This window comes from Bombina bombina, chromosome 2 (assembly GCF_027579735.1).
Source record: "Bombina bombina isolate aBomBom1 chromosome 2, aBomBom1.pri, whole genome shotgun sequence".
In the NCBI taxonomy this organism is placed as follows: domain Eukaryota; kingdom Metazoa; phylum Chordata; class Amphibia; order Anura; family Bombinatoridae; genus Bombina; species Bombina bombina.
In genome coordinates this window covers 1024670426-1024691376 of record NC_069500.1, presented here as the reverse complement: position 1 = coordinate 1024691376, position 20951 = coordinate 1024670426, and the positions used below count along the sequence as shown (strand labels likewise).

Sequence of the window (20951 nt, the reverse complement as noted above, 5' to 3'; positions counted from 1 at the left end):
AAACTTCCATTATTCAGATAGAGCATGCAAATTTAAAAAAACTTTCCAATTTGCTTCCATTAACAAAATGTGCACAGTTTTTGGATTGTAGGCAAAGTACAGATAATACTCGCTCGGTATATACTGGCAAGTACTGGCAAAACCACAAACACCTAACACTAATATTCAACAAGATAAAAAACACTAAAGAAAACAATATAAAGTTCAAAACTAAATTAAAATACTCCAAGTAAAAAACTCACAGAATGCTTAAAAATATAATCGATTGCTTTTTAGAATTTAGTAGAGTGTCAAAAATTTCAAGCATAACCCAACAACAAACTTTTAAGCCGAGGAACCTGCAGTTGTCAGAAATAGGCACAATTAAAAAGAAAGCCCACTGATACACTTGCTACAAAAACAAAAAGGTCCCTTCTGGCTTTTACAAACCCAATGGGTGTCCAACAAGGTGCAAATCTCATTGTGTAAAAAAACAAAACCGATCCCAAATAAAAATAAAAATTCAGAAGTTAGGCAGCCATAAATGAAAATCACTAAAAAAGAAACAAAAAAAGGACTCATTTGAAAAATAGTTACTTTTAAACCCAACTAAAGCCCAAAAACACCCCCCAAAAAACATCAAGACCTGTTAAAATCACACACGAAAGCAGACCAATTGAAAAAAAACATAATTTATGTAAGAACTTACCTGATAAATTCATTTCTTTCATATTAGCAAGAGTCCATGAGCTAGTGACGTATGGGATATACATTCCTACCAGGAGGGGCAAAGTTTCCCAAACCTCAAAATGCCTATAAATACACCCCTCACCACACCCACAAATCAGTTTAACGAATAGCCAAGAAGTGGGGTGATAAGAAAAAAGTGCGAAAGCATAAAAAATAAGGAATTGGAATAATTGCCTCATGGACTCTTGCTAATATGAAAGAAATGAATTTATTAGGTAAGTTCTTACATAAATTATGTTTTCTTTCATGTAATTAGCAAGAGTCCATGAGCTAGTGACGTATGGGATAATGACTACCCAAGATGTGGATCTTTCCACGCAAGAGTCACTAGAGAGGGAGGGATAAAATAAAGACAGCCAATTCCGCTGAAAAATAATCCACACCCAAAATAAAGTTTAAATTTTATAATGAAAAAAACTGAAAACATAAGCAGAAGATTCAAACTGAAACAGCTGCCTGAAGTACTTTTCTACCAAAAACAGCTTCAGAAGAAGAAAACACATCAAAATGGTAGAATTTAGTAAAAGTATGCAAAGAAGACCAAGTTGCTGCTTTGCAAATCTGATCAACCGAAGCTTCATTCCTAAACGCCCAGGAAGTAGAAACTGACCTAGAATGAGCTGTAATCCTTTGAGGCGGAGTTTTACCCGACTCGACATAAGCATGATGAATCAAAGATTTCAACCAAGATGCCAAAGAAATGGCAGAGGCCTTCTGACCTTTCCTAGAACCGGAAAAGATAACAAATAGACTAGAAGTCTTTCGGAAATTCTTAGTAGCTTCAACATAATATTTCAAAGCTCTAACTACATCCAAAGAATGCAATGATTTCTCCTTAGAATTCTTAGGATTAGGACATAATGAAGGAACCACAATTTCCCTACTAATGTTGTTGGAATTCACAACCTTAGGTAAAAATTCAAAAGAAGTTTGTAACACCGCCTTATCCTGATGAAAAATCAAAAAAGGAGACTCACAAGAAAGAGCAGATAATTCAGAAACTCTTCTGGCAGAAGAGATGGCCAAAAGGAACAAAACTTTCCAAGAAAGTAATTTAATGTCCAATGAATGCATAGGTTCAAATGGAGGAGCTTGAAGAGCCCCCAGAACCAAATTCAAACTCCAAGGAGGAGAAATTGACTTAATGACAGGTTTTATACGAACCAAAGCTTATAAAAAACAATGAATATCAGGAAGATTAGCAATCTTTCTGTGAAAAAGAATAGAAAGAGCAGAGATTTGTCCTTTCAAGGAACTTGCAGACAAACCTTTCTCCAAACCATCCTGAAGAAACTGTAAAATTCTCGGAATTCTAAAAGAATGCCAGGAAAAATTATGAGAAAGACACCAAGAAATATAAGTCTTCCAGACTCTATAATATATCTCCCTAGATACAGATTTACGAGCCTGTAACATAGTATTAATCACAGAGTCAGAGAAACCTCTTTGACTAAGAATCAGGCGTTCAATCTCCATACCTTTAAATTTAAGGATTTGAGATCCTGATGGAAAAAAGGACCTTGCGACAGAAGGTCTGGTCTTAACGGAAGAGTCCACGGTTGGCAAGAGGCCATCCGGACAAGATCCGCATACCAAAACCTGTGAGGCCATGCTGGAGCTACCAGCAGAACAAACGAGCATTCCTTCAGAATCTTGGAGATCACTCTTGGAAGAAGAACTAGAGGCGGAAAGATATAAGCAGGATGATACTTCCAAGGAAGTGACAATGCATCCACTGCTTCCGCTTGAGGATCCCTGGATCTGGACAGATACCTGGGAAGTTTCTTGTTTAGATGAGAGGCCATCAGATCTATTTCTGGAAGTCCCCACATTTGGACAATCTGAAGAAATACCTCTGGGTGAAGAGACCATTCGCCCGGATGCAACGTTTGGCGACTGAGATAATCCGCTTCCCAATTGTCTATACCTGGGATATGAACCGCAGAAACTAGACAGGAGCTGGATTCCGCCCAAACCAGAATTCGAGATACTTCTTTCATAGCCAGAGGGCTGTGAGTCCCTCCTTGATGATTGATGTATGCCACAGATGTGACATTGTCTGTCTGAAAACAAATGAACGATTCTCTCTTTAGAAGAGGCCAAGACTGAAGAGCTCTGAAAATTGCACGGAGTTCCAAAATATTAATCGGTAATCTCACCTCCTGAGATTCCCAAACCCCTTGTGCCGTCAGAGACCCCCACACAGCTCCCCAACCTGTAAGACTTGCATCTGTTGAGATTACAGTCCAGGTCGGAAGAACAAAAGAAGCCCCCTGAACTAAACGATGGTGATCTGTCCACCACGTCAGAGAGTGTCGTACAATTGGTTTTAAAGATATTAATTGAGATATCTTTGTGTAATCCCTGCACCACTGGTTCAGCATACAGAGCTGAAGAGGTCGCATGTGAAAACGAGCAAAGGGGATCGTGTCCGATGCAGCAGTCATAAGACCTAGAATTTCCATGCATAAGGCTACCGAAGGGAATGATTGTGACTGAAGGTTTCGACAAGCTGATATCAATTTTAGACGTCTCTTGTCTGTCAAAGATAGAGTCATGGACACTGAATCTATCTGGAAACCCAAAAAGGTTACCCTTGTCTGAGGAATCAATGAACTTTTTAGTAAATTGATCCTCCAACCATGATCTTGAAGAAACAACACAAGTCGATTCGTATGAGATTCTGCTAAATGTGAAGACTGAGCAAGTACCAAGATATCGTCCAAATAAGGAAATACCACAATACCCTGTTCTCTGATTACAGACAGAAGGGCACCGAGAACCTTTGTAAAAATTCTTGGAGCTGTTGCTAGGCCAAACGGCAGAGCCACAAACTGGTAATGCTTGTCTAGGAACGAGAATCTCAGAAATTGATAGTGATCTGGATGAATCGGAATATGCAGATATGCATCCTGTAAATCTATTGTAGACATATAATGCCCTTGCTGAACAAAAGGCAGGATAGTCCTTACAGTTACCATTTTGAATGTTGGTATCCTTACATAACGATTCAATATTTTTAGATCCAGAACTGGTCTGAAGGAATTCTCCTTCTTTGGTACAATGAAGAGATTTGAATAAAACCCCAGCCCCTGTTCCAGAACTGGAACTGGCATAATTACTCCAGCCAACTCTAGATCTGAAACACATTTCAGAAATGCTTGAGCCTTCGCTGGATTTACTGGGACACGGGAAAGAAAAAATCTCTTTGCAGGAGGCCTTATCTTGAAGCCAATTCTGTACCCTTCTGAAACAATATTCTGAATCCAAAGATTGTGAATGGAATTGATCCAAATTCCTTTGAAAAAACGTAATCTGCCCCCTACCAGCTGAGCTGGAATGAGGGCCGCACCTTCATGTGGACTTAGGAGCTGGCTTTGATTTTCTAAAAGGCTTGGATTTATTCCAGACTGGAGATGGTTTCCAAACTGATACCGCTCCTGAGGATGAAGGATCAGGCTTTTGTTCCTTGTTGTGACGAAAGGAACTAAAATGATTATTAGACCTAAATTTACTTTTAGATTTTTTATCCTGTGGTAAAAAAGTTCCTTTCCCTCCAGTAACAGTTGAGATAATAGAATCCAACTGAGAACCAAATAATTTATTACCCTGGAAAGAAAGGGAAAGCAGAGTAGACTTAGAAGACATATCAGCATTCCAAGTTTTAAGCCATAAAGCTCTTCTAGCTAAAATAGCTAGAGACATATACCTGACATCAACTCTAATGATATCAAAGATGGCATCACAAATAAAATTATTAGCATGTTGAAGAAGAAGAATAATGCTATGAGAATTATGATCTGTTACTTGTTGCGCTAAAGCTTCCAACCAAAAAGTTGAAGCTGCAGCAACATCCGCCAAAGATATAGCAGGTCTAAGAAGATTACCTGAACACAAGTAAGCTTTTCTTAGAAAGGATTCAATTTTCCTATCTAAAGGATCCTTAAAGGGTGTACCATCTGCCGTAGGAATGGTAGTACGCTTAGCAAGAGTAGAGACAGCCCCATCAACCTTAGGGATTTTGTCCCAAAATTCTAATCTGTCAGATGGCACAGGATATAATTGCTTAAAACGTTTAGAAGGAGTAAATGAATTACCCAAATTATTCCATTCTCTGGAAATTACTTCAGAAATAGCACCAGGAACAGGAAAAACTTCTGGAATAACTACAGGAGATTTAAAAACCTTATCTAAACGTTTAGATTTAGTATCAAGAGGACCAGAATCCTCAATTTCTAATGCAATTATGACTTCTTTAAGTAAAGAACGAATAAATTCCATTTTAAATAAATATGAAGATTTATCAGCATCAACCTCTGAGACAGAATCCTCTGAACCAGAAGAGCCATTATCAGAATCAGAATGATGATGTTCATTTAAAAATTCATCTGAAAAATGAGAAGTTTTAAAAGACTTTTTACGTTTACTAGAAGGAGGAATAACAGACATAGCCTTCTTAATGGATTTAGAAACAAAATCTCTTATGTTATCAGGAACACTCTGAGTATTAGATGTTGATGGAACAGCAACAGGTAATGTAACTTTACTAAAGGAAATATTATCTGCATTAACAAGTTTGTCATGACATTCAATACAAACAACAGCTGGAGGAACAGCTACCAAAAGTTTACAGCAGATACACTTAGCTTTGGTAGTTCCAGCACCAGGCAGCGATTTTCCAGAAGTATCTTCTAACTCAGCTTCAACATGGGACATCTTGCAATATGTAATAGAAAAAACAACATATAAAGCAAAATTGATAAAATTCCTTAAATGACAGTTTCAGGAATGGGAAAAAATGCGAGTGAACAAGCTTCTAGCAACCAGAAGCAATAAAAAATGAGACTTAAATGATGTGGAGACAAAAGTGACGCCCATATTTTTTTAGCGCCAAATAAGACGCCCACATTATTTGGCGCCTAAATGCTTTTGGCGCCAAAAATGACGCCACATCCGCAACGCCGACATTTTTGGCGCAAAAGAACGTCAAAAATGACGCAACTTCCGGCGACACGTATGACGCCGGAAACAGAAAAAAAAATGTTGCGCCAAAAAAGTCCGCGCCAAGAATGACGCAATAAAATGAAGCATTTTCAGCCCCCGCGAGCCTAACAGCCCACAGGGAAAAAGTCAAATTTTAAGGTAAGAAAAAAATTGTTTTATTCAAATGCATTATCCCAAATATGAAACTGACTGTCTGAAAATAAGGAATGTTGAACATCCTGAGTCAAGGCAAATAAATGTTTGAATACATATATTTAGAACTTTATAAAAAAGTGCCCAACCATAGCTTAGAGTGTCACAGAAAATAAGACTTACTTACCCCAGGACACTCATCTACATGTTGTAGAAAGCCAAACCAGTACTGAAACGAAAATCAGCAGAGGTAATGGTATATATATATATATAAGAGTATATCGTCGATCTGAAAAGGGAGGTAAGAGATGAATCTCTACGACCGATAACAGAGAACCTATGAAATAGACCCTGTAGAAGGAGATCATTGAATTCAAATAGGCAATACTCTCCTCACATCCCTCTGACATTCACTGCACGCTGAGAGGAAAACCGGGCTCCAACCTGCTGCGGAGCGCATATCAACGTAGAATCTAGCACAAACTTACTTCACCACCTCCATAGGAGGCAAAGTTTGTAAAACTGATTTGTGGGTGTGGTGAGGGGTGTATTTGTTGGCATTTTGAGGTTTGGGAAACTTTGCCCCTCCTGGTAGGAATGTATATCCCATACGTCACTAGCTCATGGACTCTTGCTAATTACATGAAAGAAATGGACATTTAAGAGAATTACATCTGAGCTTCTTTAACAATACCAGGAAAAACTACAGGACTCTTTAAGAGAACAAGAAAATAAACCAGGGGTAAAGAAACACTTTATCAACAACCAGATAAGGAAACCCTAAATTGGTGGAAAAAATGTGAATGCTCAATAAAGAGGTTTAAGAGAGCCAAAGTACAGTTGCACCAGTATCTTAGTAGATGGAATTAAATCCAGAGCAACAGCCACAAACTGAGCACACACAAACTTGTTAAAATGGAGCATAGAAATGTAATCCCGGATTGTCTACATTGTGCAAATAAAGCAGTGTGGAACCATTAAAAAATGGTTGGTTAGATTGTATGCGCGTGTTTTTTAGCTTGCAGATAAGATAAACTAGAAGCATGGTTATTCCTGTTTATCCCTTGGGTTCTGCTAATAAAGACAGACGTGTAAAATTACCTTTTGAAAGGAGCCTAAAATAATAAATGATATAGGTGTATAAACTCCTCTCTATACTCATACATAAATACTATTTGTGTAGGAAAATGCTCTAACAATTTGCTTTATAACTGTAGTGGGTTTTAAGTTTTTCACCATAGAGAATAGATGTAATGCATAATAACAATGAACTGTTTTACATGTATATAACATTATTAAAGGGACACTAAACCGAACAATTTTCTTTCAGGATTCAAGTAGAGAATACAATTTTAAACAACATTCCAATTTACTTTTATTATCTAATTTGCTTCATTCTTTAGATATCCTTTGTTGAATAAATAGCAATGCACATGGGTGAGCCAATCACAGGAGGCATCAATGAGCAGCAACCAATCAGCAGCTACTGAGCCTATCTAGATATGTTTTTCAGCAAAGTATACCAAGAAAGTGAAGCAAATTAGATAATACACGTAAATTAGAAAGTTGTTTAAAATTGAATGCTCTTTCTAAATCATGAAAAAAAAATATGGGTTTCATGTCCCTTTAATGTATAGATTACATAAAAAAAGGGGGAAACTTTAAAATACCATATAAAACAAACTTACTTTTATTTTCAGGGCAGAGTCGTGTGCATGAGACTTGGACAACTTCCTCATGATTTCAGCTCCACTTACAGGTCCAGAAGTAACACCAGTTGGGGGTGGTTTGTTATTTGCCCCTTCTAACAGCATGGTATGTTCACTTATGGTTGCTGAAATAAATAATCACAACATTTTTTTACTTCCTATTCTAGATTTTGTGTAATGTAATTTTTATGAAAAATGCTTTGAGGCTGGAAGAAATCTACATTTATGGAAAACTTGAAGAGATGGGAAGCTTTCAAAATATAAATATTACAGCCTGGGCTTTAATAAGTGTAAATTCTATTTATCATATAGGAACTTTAAAGGGATAGGAAAGTGAAAAGTAAATTTGCACGATTCAGATAGATCATCTAATTTTAAGACACTTTTAAATAACTTCTATTTTCAAATTTACTTTGTCCTCTTGGTATCCTTTGTTGAGAAAAAAAAATATGTACATACAATACACTACAAAAAGCTAGTTGGTGATTGGTGACTACACAGAGTAGTCTCTTGTCATTGGCTGAAAAGATGTGTTCAGTTAGCTCCCAGTAGTGCTTTGTTACTCATTTTGCAGATGATACCAAGAGAATGGAGCAAATGTAATAATAGAAGTAAATTGGAATGTTATTTAAAACTGTATAGTCTGTCTGAATCATGAGAGAACCATACACCCCAACTGTCCCGATTCTTGCAGGACAGTCACAATTTTAGGGGTCTGTCCCGCTGTCCGGGTTGCTAGCCATCTGTCCCGCATTGCCCCATGAATTTTTTTAAAATTCCATACTCAGAAGCAGCTGGCTTTTCTCTCCCAGGGTTAGATACCTGTTAGATTCGCTGTGGAAAAGGAATGGTGTGTGGGTTAAGCAGGAGTAAGAAGGCTGTATACACTCTGACCTCAGGTAATGGTGACCTCTAACCTCTGGTAGTAATGATGTTTAAACCCCTGGTGATAATACTAGCATGCCTTCAGTTTTATACAATGAGCAATGTTAACACCAGGGTAACGAACAATGGCAGCCTCATACTGCCAGCTAATGTGCTTGCCAACCCCATACAATGAATTACAGATACCCATATAATGTGTGTGTGTGTGTCTGCATGTATAAGTGTAAGCTATGTATGTAGTGTGTGTGTATCTGCATGTATAAGTGTGTGTGTGTGAATCTGCATAAGTGTATGCTATGTAGTGTGTGTGTGAATGCATGTATAAATGTAAGCTATGTAGTGTGTGTGTGTGTTTACCTGTATGTATAAGTGTGTATCTGCATGTATACATGTATGCTATGTAGGGTGTGTGTGTCTGCATGTGTAAGTGTATGCTATGTAGTGTGCGTGTATCTGCATGTGTAAGTGTATGCTATGTAGTGTGTGTGTGTGTATCTGCATGTATAAGTGTATACTATGTAGTTTGTGTGTATCTGCATGTATAAGTGTATACTATGTAGTGTGTGTGTGTGTCTGCCTGTAAAAGTGTATGCTATGTAGTGTGTGTATCTGCATGTATAAATGTATGCTATGTAGTGTGTGTGTATCTGAATGTATAAGTTTATGCTATGTAGTGTGTGTGTATCTGCATGTATAAGTGTATGCTATGTAGTGTGTGTGTATCTGCATGTATAAGTGTATGCTATGTAGTGTGTGTGTATCTGCATGTATAAGTGTAAGCTATGTAGTGTGTGTGTATCTACATGTATAAGTGTATGCTAAGTAGTGTGTGTGTATCTGCATGTATAAGTGTATGCTAAGTAGTGTGTGTGTATCTGCATGTATAAGTGTATGCTATGTAGTGTGTGTGTGTGTGTGTGTGTGTATCTGAATGTATAAGTTTATGCTATGTAGTGTGTGTGTATCTGCATGTGTAAGTGTATGCTATGTAGTGTGTGTGTGTATCTGCATGTATAAGTGTATACTATGTAGTGTGTGTGTGTGTCTGCCTGTAAAAGTGTATGCTATGTAGTGTGTGTATCTGCATGTATAAATGTATGCTATGTAGTGTGTGTGTATCTGAATGTATAAGTTTATGCTATGTAGTGTGTGTGTATCTGCATGTATAAGTGTATGCTATGTAGTGTGTGTGTATCTGCATGTATAAGTGTATGCTATGTAGTGTGTGTGTATCTGCATGTATAAGTGTAAGCTATGTAGTGTGTGTGTATCTACATGTATAAGTGTATGCTAAGTAGTGTGTGTGTATCTGCATGTATAAGTGTATGCTAAGTAGTGTGTGTGTATCTGCATGTATAAGTGTATGCTATGTAGTGTGTGTGTGTGTGTGTGTGTGTGTATCTGAATGTATAAGTTTATGCTATGTAGTGTGTGTGTATCTGCATGTGTAAGTGTATGCTATGTAGTGTGTGTGTGTATCTGCATGTATAAGTGTATACTATGTAGTGTGTGTGTATCTTCCTGTAAAGTGTATGCTATGTAGTGTCTGTGTATCTGCATGTATAAGTGTATGCTATGTAGTGTGTATCTGCCTGTATAAGTTTATGCTATGTAGTGTGTGTGTATCTGCATGTGTAAGTGTATGCTATGTAGTGTGTGTATCTGCATGTATAAGTGTATGCTATGTAGTTTGTGTGTGTGTGTATCTACATGTTAAAGTGTATGCAATTTAGTGTGTATCAGCATGTATAAGTGTATGCTGTGTAGTGTGTGTGTGTCTCTGCCTGTATAAGTTTATGCTATGTAGTGTGTGTGTGTGTATCTGCATGTGTACGTGTATGCTCTGTAGTGTGTGTGTATCTGCATGTATAAGTGTATGCTATGTAGTGTGTGTGTGTTTGTGTGTGTGTCTATCTACATGTTAAAGTGTATGCAATGTAGTGTGTGTGTATCTGTATGTATAAGTGTATTATGTAGTGTGTGTGTGTATCTATCCGCATGTATAAGTGTAAGCTATGTAGTGTGTGTATCTGCATGTATAAGTGTTTGCTGTGTAGTGTGCATGTGTATCTGCATGTAAAAGTGTATGCTGGGTAGTGTGTGTGTATCTGCATGTTTGAAGTGTATGCTATGTAGTGTGTGTGTATCTGCATGTATAAGTGTATGCTGTGTAGTGTGTGTGTGTATCTGCCTGTATAAGTTTATGCTTTGTAGTGTGTGTGTGTATCTGCGTGTGTAAGTGTATGCTATGTAGTGTGTGTGTATCTGCATGTGTAAGTATATGCTATGTAGTGTGTGTATCTGCATGTATAAGTGTATGCTATGTAGTGTCTGTGTATCTGCATGTATAAGTGTATGCTGTGTAGTGTGTGTATCTGCCTGTGTAAGTATATGCTATGTAGTGTGTGTATCTGCATGTATAAGTATATGCTATGAAGTGTGTGTATCTCCATGTATAAGTGTATGCTATGTAGTGTGTGTATCTGTATGTATAAGTGTATACTATGCAGTGTCTGTGTATCTGCCTGTATAAGTGTATGCTGCATAGTGTGCCCTCTTGAATTTTTAAATGCTGGGAGGTATGGAGAAATGTTCTGGAGACCAACCAAGCAAATCTAATATTCTTGCATAAGAGGGAGAATACTGCAACACCAACAAACAATTTTATTCTAATCTAGGAAAGGAATCTCCCAAAAATTATTTAACCCTTCACAACCGGGACTTTCAGACAAAAACTTGCACAAAATACCAGAGAATTTTTATCATTTTTGCGATCACTCCATTTAAACAGAAATAGAGCCTTTTTTATTTACCTGTAAAAACTATAGTATTGATCTAGGCCCATTTTGGTATATTTCATGCCACCATTTCACCGCCAAATGCAATCAAATAAAAAAAAAATTGGTACTTTTTTCACAAACTTTAGGTTTCTCACAGAAATTATTTACATACTGCTTGTGCAATAATGGCACACATGTTTGTAATTTTAGTTTTAGCCTCCCACCTGACACTACTACACCCTGATCCCTTAAAAAACAGCTCTCTTCCCCTCCCCCACCCCTCACTGGTAACCCCCATCTTAGGAATGGCAGACAGTCTGCCAGTATGAAAATAAGGCTTTTTAATAAAAACATACATATATATATATTTATTTCATATTTCTGTAGCGTAGTGTCCCCCCCACCTGCGATCTTTAGTTAGGGGGGTTCCCACACCTCCAGATCCCCTTTTCTGTAGAGTAGCTGCCCCATCCCTCCCTGTCCCTTTATTTTTTTCCGTAGCGTAGGGTCCTCCCACTCCCTCCCGCCTCTCCTGCTGGGCCGCCCACCCGCCTCCCGCCCACACCAGCAACGATCACATACAGTGCCACCGTCTTTAACGATCAGGCATCTGCCCTCATATGAAACCGGAGCACCGATTGCACGTCAGCTCCATATGCGGCAGATGCCTGAAGCTTCAGGAGCTCCAGCTTTCGGCTGTAACTTAACAGCCAAGAGTGCTGGAGCTTTCTGAAGCTAGGACGTATATATACACATGGTGCAGTACGATAGTATATATATGTGTGATTGGGTTAAGGGGTTAATTTAATAATTTTATTACAGAAATTAATTTTAGCACTAAACACTGGCTACAGCCATGGGATACTGAACATACCAATTAAAACTTAAAGTATGCAAAATATTTGTCATCTAAGTAGTTTATTTTCAGTAGGCCTAAATATCTACACACTCTTAAAGGAACATTCCAGCCATAATTAAAATGCACATGGGAACATTCCACTTTTGGATAGAATCATTTTTGCAATATACATGTATTAGCAAAAATGCTTGTAATAAAAGTTATTGCTGTTTTAAGAGTGTATTTAAGTATGCTCCGTGCACCAGCATTTTTAAAACAGCAATTGCTCAGACAGGCTAAAATGCTTGTATCATCTGTTAATTGCTCAATTTGTTAATTGCTGACAAGATACAAACCAAACTGGAGATTGGAGCAGCTGCGGTATTTAAAATGCTGGTGCACTGAGAATATCTAGCTATGCTTCACACAAATGTGCAGAAAAAAATGTTAACATTAAAATAGAGATAACTTTTAAAAGAACCCTTTTTTTCTAATATATGTATATTGAAAATATGTTTATGTCCAAAGATGTAGCTTATTATGTGCAATTTAGTTTTGAGTGGAATATCCCTTTAACTGCTGCCAATGCTTTAAATGCATATAATATGAGAAATGTTATAATAAAAAATAATAATGCATATTCTTCCTTTCAAATTATATACAAAGTATAAATGTTTTCTGAAAGTGTAGTCAGTATCTTTAAATAGCAGTATTGTAGTTGTAATCCTTATAACAGGCCCTTGGCAAAGATTAATCTTTGTGGATTGCGTGGGACTTTGTGCAGCAGACTGGAGGTACCTGGAAATGGTTCACAAACCACCTTTAGTAAATGGTGTATACCTGCATCAAACTCAAATTCTGCTCCATCTGCGCTGGTGTCACTCTGCAGGGCACCAGTCTCTAATTTATTTAGATCCTCAGCCTCTCGTTTAAATGAGTTTTGTGGTTTTAACGGCTGTGTTGGCCTGAGTAGGCGAACACCTTTGAAGGCAGGTGTAACAACAATGAACTTCATCCACTGCCTGGCTAGGGCAACAAGCCCTTTCTTCAAAGTGACCAAAGCAGGAAGGCCATCACTCTGAAATAAGGAAAGCAGTTTAATCAAACAAAATGAAAAACAGCAGCATGTCGGAACTTATATGAATTTGAATAAAATATATGAGGCAAAGAATTGCTAACATTGTTGGGGTTAAGGAGTTTGGAGAAAGCAGAAATCCAAGCACACAAACTAAATACATCCCTGACTATTACTAATTCTCAAGCTCTTTTTCTCAAGGTATAGCTTTTGTTCTCTCACTGATCCACTGTACTATTAAAGTAAGAGAGAGGGAGAGAGAGTGAGTAAGCGGAATGGGAAGAGAGAGTGATAGAGAGTGGAAACTCACCAGAGTAGCGTCTTCAATGACTGAATAATTTGCTTGGTGCAAGTAGTGATGAAGCAAGTTACAAAGAAGACATGATGGGTTTTCTTGGAGAAAGCAAGCTTGCTTGGTAAGTCTGTTGTATTTGCTTCTAAGTGGAAAGTGGAGGCTTTTATTCTGTAATAAAGAATACGCAGGTTTATTACCTACAAAAAAAGTACCCAACAGAATGCACAGGAACAACAAAGACAATCAATGAAATTAAAAATGCTTTACTTGTCTGTCTATCAAGTGTAAAACCACAAGCTAACATTAGCCGCGTTCGGCAAGCGCTCAGAGCCAGTGCCGGCACATCTGCTTGAGAGATGACATGGCGCTATGGAGACATCACAAGGGAGCTTAGAAAAAACGTTCCCAATGCAACGTCTCCACGCTGCCTGGCATTGAATCTAGGCAAATTTACAACACTCATGCTTCTAAAGATGGCAGCCTCCATGAGCAACACGTGTGTGTGTATATACAGTAGTTATCAGAAGCGCTGGGACTTGCGTCATCCGAGCGCTCAGCAAATACCCAGCGCCTTGCTTGGAAGTGTTCTCTGAACGCTCCAAGCGAGCTCTGCGTTCGCTTGGAGCGCTTGCCGAACGTGGCTACTATAAACTTGTATTTTCCACACATGGAAATCAACAGTAAGGGCTGAATTTGTCTTTGGGAAAAGTAGGCAGCTGCCTGTTATCACAATTGTGTAATTAGGGTGGAAGGGCGTTCTGCCTAGCTGCTCAAAAAAGCAATCATAGAGATCTATAACGACCATAAATGTATGAAAAACTGAAAAATGAATGACAGGGCAAGTTTATGTAACTAATCCTACAAGAATAGATAACAATCTCTTTTATTCTAATTTCTCACAAACATTCAAAACAAGTAATTATGGTTAATTATTATAGACTATTGTGTGGTTTACTCATCTTAGACTTTCCACTGACTGGGCTTAAAGGGACACTCAATCAAAATTAAACATCATTATTCAGATAGAGCATGCAATTTTAAACAACTTTCCAATTTACTTCCATTAACAAAATGTGCACAGTCTTTTTATATTTAACCTTTTTGAGTCACCAGCTCCTACTGAGCATGTGCAAGAATAAGTGTGTATGCATTTGTGAATGGCTGATTGCTGTCACATGGTACGTATATGCATTTGTGATTGGCTGTTGGCTGTCACATGGTACAGGGGGAGTTGAAAAAGACATAACTTTTAAAATTGTCAGAAAAAAAATCTACTACTCATTTGAAGTTCAGACAAAGTGCTATTGCATTGTCTTGTTATCTTGCATTTGTTGATTATGCAAATCTACAGTTTTGACTGGTCCTTTAACTTACCAGATTTGACATACTGGGGCAATACAACTCTCAAATTGCTTTTTTGCTGCCTATATAAAAAGCCTTCTGCAGGCAACAGATATGCATTTGTGCCTAGACCATAAAGACACAAGCTAAAGTGGCAAAACTGCACCTCTGTATCATTCAACCCTTATTTTGAGATTGTGTTCTCTTTACAGCAAATATTTCATTCTTCTGCCTAAACCTGTTTTGTGAAGTCTATCTGGATTGTAATGCACAGTGCTGCATATTATGATGTTGTCTTACATGATCATGGTATTAGAGGATATGTATATTTAATTCCCGTCTAATAACCCCTTCACTAGCGAAGATTTCAGAGAAGAACTTACCCATATATATATATATATTTATTTAAAGTAGATAACCCAATGTATTGATCTAGGCCCATTTTGGTATATTTCATGCTGCAGTTTCCCGGCCAAAACTGATTATATAAAACAAATTCTTAACTTTTTCACAAACTTTGGGTTTCTCACTTAAATTATTTAAATACTGCTTGTGCAATCATGACACAAATGATTGTAAAAGTTTCTCTGGGATCCCCTGTGTTCAGATATAGCAGACATGCATGGCTTTGCCATTGGTTTTCAATAATTAGAAGCTGCTAATGGCATCTGCTCATCAAATTTCTATTATTCCCAGCAGTGAAGGTAGCATGTAAGGATAATTTTAGCTTTAGTGTAGAGATTACCCTCACACCTGACACCATCCCCTGATCCCTACCTGATCCCTCCAAAACAGCTCTCTTCCCTCCCTCACCCCCCACATACATATATATATATATATACATATATACAGGTGGCCCTCTGTTTATGCCGGTTCAATTTGCGCCGTTTCAGAATAACAACTTTTTTTTAGTCATGTGACTGCTATTGAAAAAGCATTGAGAAAGCAGTGCATTGATTAAAATAGCCAGTAGGTGGAGCTGCCCGCTTGTGTCGCAGCAAAGATACACACAAGCAGGCTGAAATGAATCAAGCTATCAAGCAGTTTTTATAGGAACAAGATCTTCCGGTCTGTAAATCAGTCCAGATTGGAATGCATAAAAAGAACTGTTTGCAGAAAAATGCAAGTAAAGTCTGTGTTGTGTGATTATTTCATAAGGTTTATAATGCAGTTTAGCAAATGTTTTTGTTCATTTAACTTAGTTTAATTATATATTCTGTGTTGTGTGATTATTTGATACTGTTTATAATGCTGTTTAGCATTTAAAGTCTTCATTTAAAGCTTTAAAAATAATGTACAGGTGGCCCTTGGTTTACAACGGTTCAATTTGCACCGTTTCAGAATAACGCCCTTTTTTTTTGTTATTGAAAAGCATTGACTGCTATTGAAAGCATTAGCACATGCATACATTAAAATAGCCAGTAGGTGGAGCTGTCCGCTTGTGTTTCAGCAAACACATGCAAAGAAAAGCAAGCCAGACATGATCAATGGATCAGCTTTCAAAGGAACAAGATCTAGCAGCCACTTCCCTTAGCTGCAGACTCAATGCAGAGAACTGTTTGCAGAAAAAGGCAAGTAAAAAACGTTTTTGTTCATTAAACTTAGGTTAATGATGATGATACAGTCTGTTGTGTGATTAAACACAGGCAGGCTAATCAGTGTATAACCAGACCTGAGCAATGGAGCCGTTTTTTAAAGGAACAAGATCTAGCAGCCACTTCCCTTAGCTGCAGAAAAATGCAAGTAAAAAAACGTTTTTCTTCATTAAACTTAGTTTGATAATGATACAGTCTGTTGTGTGATTATTTTGTTTTTGTTCATTAAACTTAGATTGATGATGATACAGTCTGTGTTTATGTGATACTTTTATTAGGTGCGGTTTAGCAAATGTTTTTGTTTATTAAACTTAGTTTGATGATGCTACAATCTATTTTATTAGGTTTATAATGCCGTTTAGCATTTAAAGTTTTAATTTCAAAGCTTTAAAAATAATTTATTAGGTGTTACTTATGTCAATTTTGAGAGGGGCCTGGAACCTAACTCCCTCACTTCCCATTGACTTACATTATAAACTGGGTTTCAATTTACAACGGTTTCGATTTACAACCATTCCTTCTGGAACCTAACCCCGGCGTAAACTGAGGGCTACCTGTATTAGGTGTTACTTATGACAATTTTGAGAGGTGCCTGGAATCTAACTCCCTCACATCCCATTGACCTTAATTATAAACTGGGTTTCAATTTACAACCATTCCTTCTGGAACCTAACCCCGGTGTAAACTGAGGGCTACCTGTATATATATATATATATATATATATATATATATCACAATATTTATGCTTACCTGATAAATGTATTTCTTCAAGATATGGTGAGTCCACGAGTTCATCTTAATTACTGTTGGAAATATCACTCCTCGCCAGCAGGAGGAGGCAAAGAGCACCACAGTAAACTGTTAAGTATCACTTCCCTACCCATAAACCCCAGTAATTCAACCAAAAGTAAATGGAGAAAGGAAAGCAACACAAGTTGCGCAGGTGTCTGAGGTTTAGACAAAAATGCTTTAAAAGATAAAAAACCCACCATATCTTGAAGAAATAAATTTATCAGGTAAGCATACATTTTGTTTTATTCTAAAGATATGGTGAGTCTACGGGTTCATCTTAATTACTGTTGGAAAGGAACCAATACCCAAGCTAGAGGACACAGAAAAGGGAGGGATAAGAACCAGCATGCCTAAACGGAAGGCACCACCCCTTCAAGAACCTTTCTCCCAAAAGCTGCCTCAGCCGAGGCAAAAGTATCAAATCTGTAAAATTTGGAAAAAGTATATAAAGAAGACCAAGTAGCAGCCTTGCAAATTTGCTCCATAGAAGCTTCATTTTTGAAAGCACAAGAAGAGGCTACGGCCCTGGTGGAATGACCCTTAATTCTCTCTGGAGGCTGCTTCCCAGCAGACTCATATGCCATGCGAATCACACTTTGCAACAAAAAAGCAAGAGTAGAAGCAGAAGCTATCTGACCTCAATTCTTTCCAGAAAAACAAACAAAGAGAGCAGAAGACTTTCGAAAGTCCTTAGTCGCTCCAAATAGAACTTAAGAGCACGGACCACGTCCAAATTATGTAACAGACGTTCTTTATCCGAAGACGGCTTCTGACACAGTGAAGGAACAACAATCTCCTGATTAATATTCTTAGTAGAAACCACCTTGGGAAGGAATCCCAGCTTAGTGCGAAGAACTGCCTTAACCGCATGAAAGATGAGATAAGGAGCGTCAAACGGCAAGGCGGAAAGTTCGGATAAGAAATCGCCAACAGAAACAAAACCTTCCAAGATAGTAACTTAAAGGGACAGTCTAGGCCAAAATAAACTTCCATGATTCAGATAGAGCATGTAATTTTAAACAATTTTCCAATTTACTTTTATCACCAATTTTGCTTTGTTCTCTTGGTATTCTTAGTTGAAAGCTTAACCTAGGAGGTTCATATGCTAATTTCTTAGACCTTGAAGCCCACCTCTTTCAGATTGCATTTTAACAGTTTTTCACCACTAGAGGGTGTTAGTTCACATATTTCATATAGATAACACTGTGCTCGTGCACGAGAAAAAACTGGGAAATGGGTAATAAAAGGGATTACCTATCTTTTAAAACAATAACAATTCTGGTGTAGACTGTCCCTTTAATATCTATAGAATGCATTGGCTCAAATGGACGTCACTGCAAAACTTTAAGAACAAGATTAAGACTCCAAGGTGGAGCAACAGCTTTAAACACAGGCCTGATTCTGACCAAGGCCTGACAAAAAGATTGAACATCTGACACATCTGCCAAACGTTTATGCAACAGCACAAATAAGGCCAAAGTTTGACCCTTCAAGGTGCTAACAGATAACCCTTTCTCCAGACCCTCCTGGAGAAAAGACAAAATTCTTGGAATCCTAACCCTACTCCAAGAGTAGCCCTTAGATTTACACCAATAAAGAAATTTCCTCCCTACCTTATGATAAATCTTACGAGCCTGAATCATAGTCTCAGCTACTGACTTGGAGAAACCACGCTTAGACAGAATCAAACGTTCAATCTCCAAGCAGTCAGCTTCAGAGAAACGAGATTTGGGTGGAGAAAGGGCCCCTGAAGAAGAAGGTCCTTCCTCAGACTCCACGGGGGTAGAGACGGCATACCAGATCTTTAGAGGGCAAATGGGATCACTGATACCCTATCCTGTCTTATGCGAGCGATCACCCAAGGGAGAAGAGCAAACAGAGAGAACAGATAGGCCATACTGAAGTTCCAAGGGACTGCCAACGCATCTATTAGGCAGGCCTGAGGATCCCTCGATCTGGAACCGTACTTCGGAAGCTTGGCATTTTGTCGAGATGCCATCAGATCCAACTCTGGAATCCCCTATTTGGAGATTAACCTGGAGAACACCTCCGGATGAAGTTCCCACTCTCCGGGATGGAAAGTCCATCTGCTTAGGAAATCCGCTTTCCAATTGTCCACACCCACAGAAAGGCAACAACAGTGATCTTCCACCCACTGAATGATCCGAGTCACCTCCCTAATGGCTAGAGAACTCAAGAGTTCCCCCCGGTGGTTGATGTAAGCCACTGAAGTTATGTTGTCAGATTGGCATCTGATGAACTGGCTCAAGGACAACTATAGCAAAGTCAACAGTGCATTGTATATTACTCTCAAATCTAAGATGTTGATCGGTAGTTCAGACTCCTCTCGAGACCAAAGACCCTGTGCCTTTAAGGAATTCCAGACTGCTCCCTAGTCCACTAGGCTGACGTCCGTGGTCACTATCACCCAAAAAGGCCTCTGAAAGCAAGTGCCCTGAGACAGGTGTTTCAGAGAGAGCCACCACAGAAGAGAATCCTTCGTCTTCTGATCTAGAGTCAACTTTGGGGATAAATCCACATAATCTCTGTTCCACTGACTGAGCATGCACAAATGCAGGGCTCTCAGATGAAATCGAGCAAAAGGGATGATGTCCATGGCAGCCACCATCAGACAGATTACTTCCATACATTGGGCGACTGAAGGGTGAGCCGTCTCCTGCAGGGATCGACAAGACGAAAGGAGATTAGCTTTGCTATTCTGGTCTCTGTCAGAAAGATCTTCAGCAGAATAGAATCTATGATTGTCCCTAGGAAAACTACCCTTGTCACCGGAACCAGGGAGCTCTTTTCCAAATTCACCCATGTGATCGGAGGAAGGACAGTAACATCTCCGTGTGAGCTGCTACTTGCGGAAAGGAAGGAGCCTGAATCAAAATGTCATATAGGTAGGGAGCTACTGCAATCCCCCTGGACCGGACCACCGCTAAGAGGGCTCCTAGGACCTTTGAGAATATCCTGAGAGCCGTGCCAAGGCCGAATGGTAAGGCCACAAACTGAAAGTGCTGGTCGAGAAAAGCAAAACTCAGGAACTTGTGATGATTTCCCTGTGAATGGGAACATGCAAGTATGCATCCTTTAGATCTATGGTCGTCATGAACTGACCTTCTTGAATCAATGGAAGAATCCTACGAATTTGGGAACCACAAACAGGTTTGAGTAAAACCCCAGACCCTGTTCCTGCTTTGGAACAGGGACAATCACTCCCAGAGACGAAAGATCTTGGACGCACTTTGAGAACGCCTCTCTCTTTATTCGGTCTGCAGATAATCTGGAAAGGTGAAACCTGCCCCTGGGAGGACAACTTTTGAACTCCAACATGTAGCCCTGAGAAACAATTTCCACAGCCCAAGGGTCTGGGACATCTCTTATCCAGACCTGAGAGAACTGAGATAGTCTGCCCCCTACCTGATCCAAGCCTGAATCTGTGGCAACTCCTTCATGCAGACTTAGAGTCGGCCATGAGCTTCTTGGCCTGCTTCCCCTTACTCCAAGACTGATTTGGTTTCCAGGATGGCTTGTTATGGTCCTGTTTGGACGAGGATGAGGATGGCTTTCCTCTAAAATTTCGAAAGGAACAAAAATTACTCTGACGTCCCTTTGGTTTTTTCCTCTTATCCTGTGGCAGAAAGGACAGCATCTGCAATATATGAATTGGCTAACTTGAGAGCTCTGATCCTGTCCTGAATCTCGTCTAAAGGCCTCTCTTCCTGGAGAGAATCCAACAAAGCCTCAAGCCAATAGGAAGCTGCGCTAGT

General features: G+C 38.8%; 1 protein-coding gene across 8 annotated transcripts in view; it reads right to left on the bottom strand.

Annotated features, from left to right (window-relative positions):
- Positions 1–20951, bottom strand: part of BLTP1 (bridge-like lipid transfer protein family member 1) — a 1044923-nt gene that overhangs the window by 402523 nt on the left and 621449 nt on the right. For all 8 annotated transcript variants that reach the window (XM_053703615.1, XM_053703613.1, XM_053703617.1 and 5 more), the window contains 3 exons: positions 13463–13615; positions 12918–13155; positions 7554–7699 (listed from right to left, as the gene is read on the bottom strand). In XM_053703615.1, the coding sequence (XP_053559590.1) occupies positions 7554–7699; positions 12918–13155; positions 13463–13615 (537 nt within the window). The remainder of the gene's footprint in view (positions 1–7553; positions 7700–12917; positions 13156–13462; positions 13616–20951) is intronic.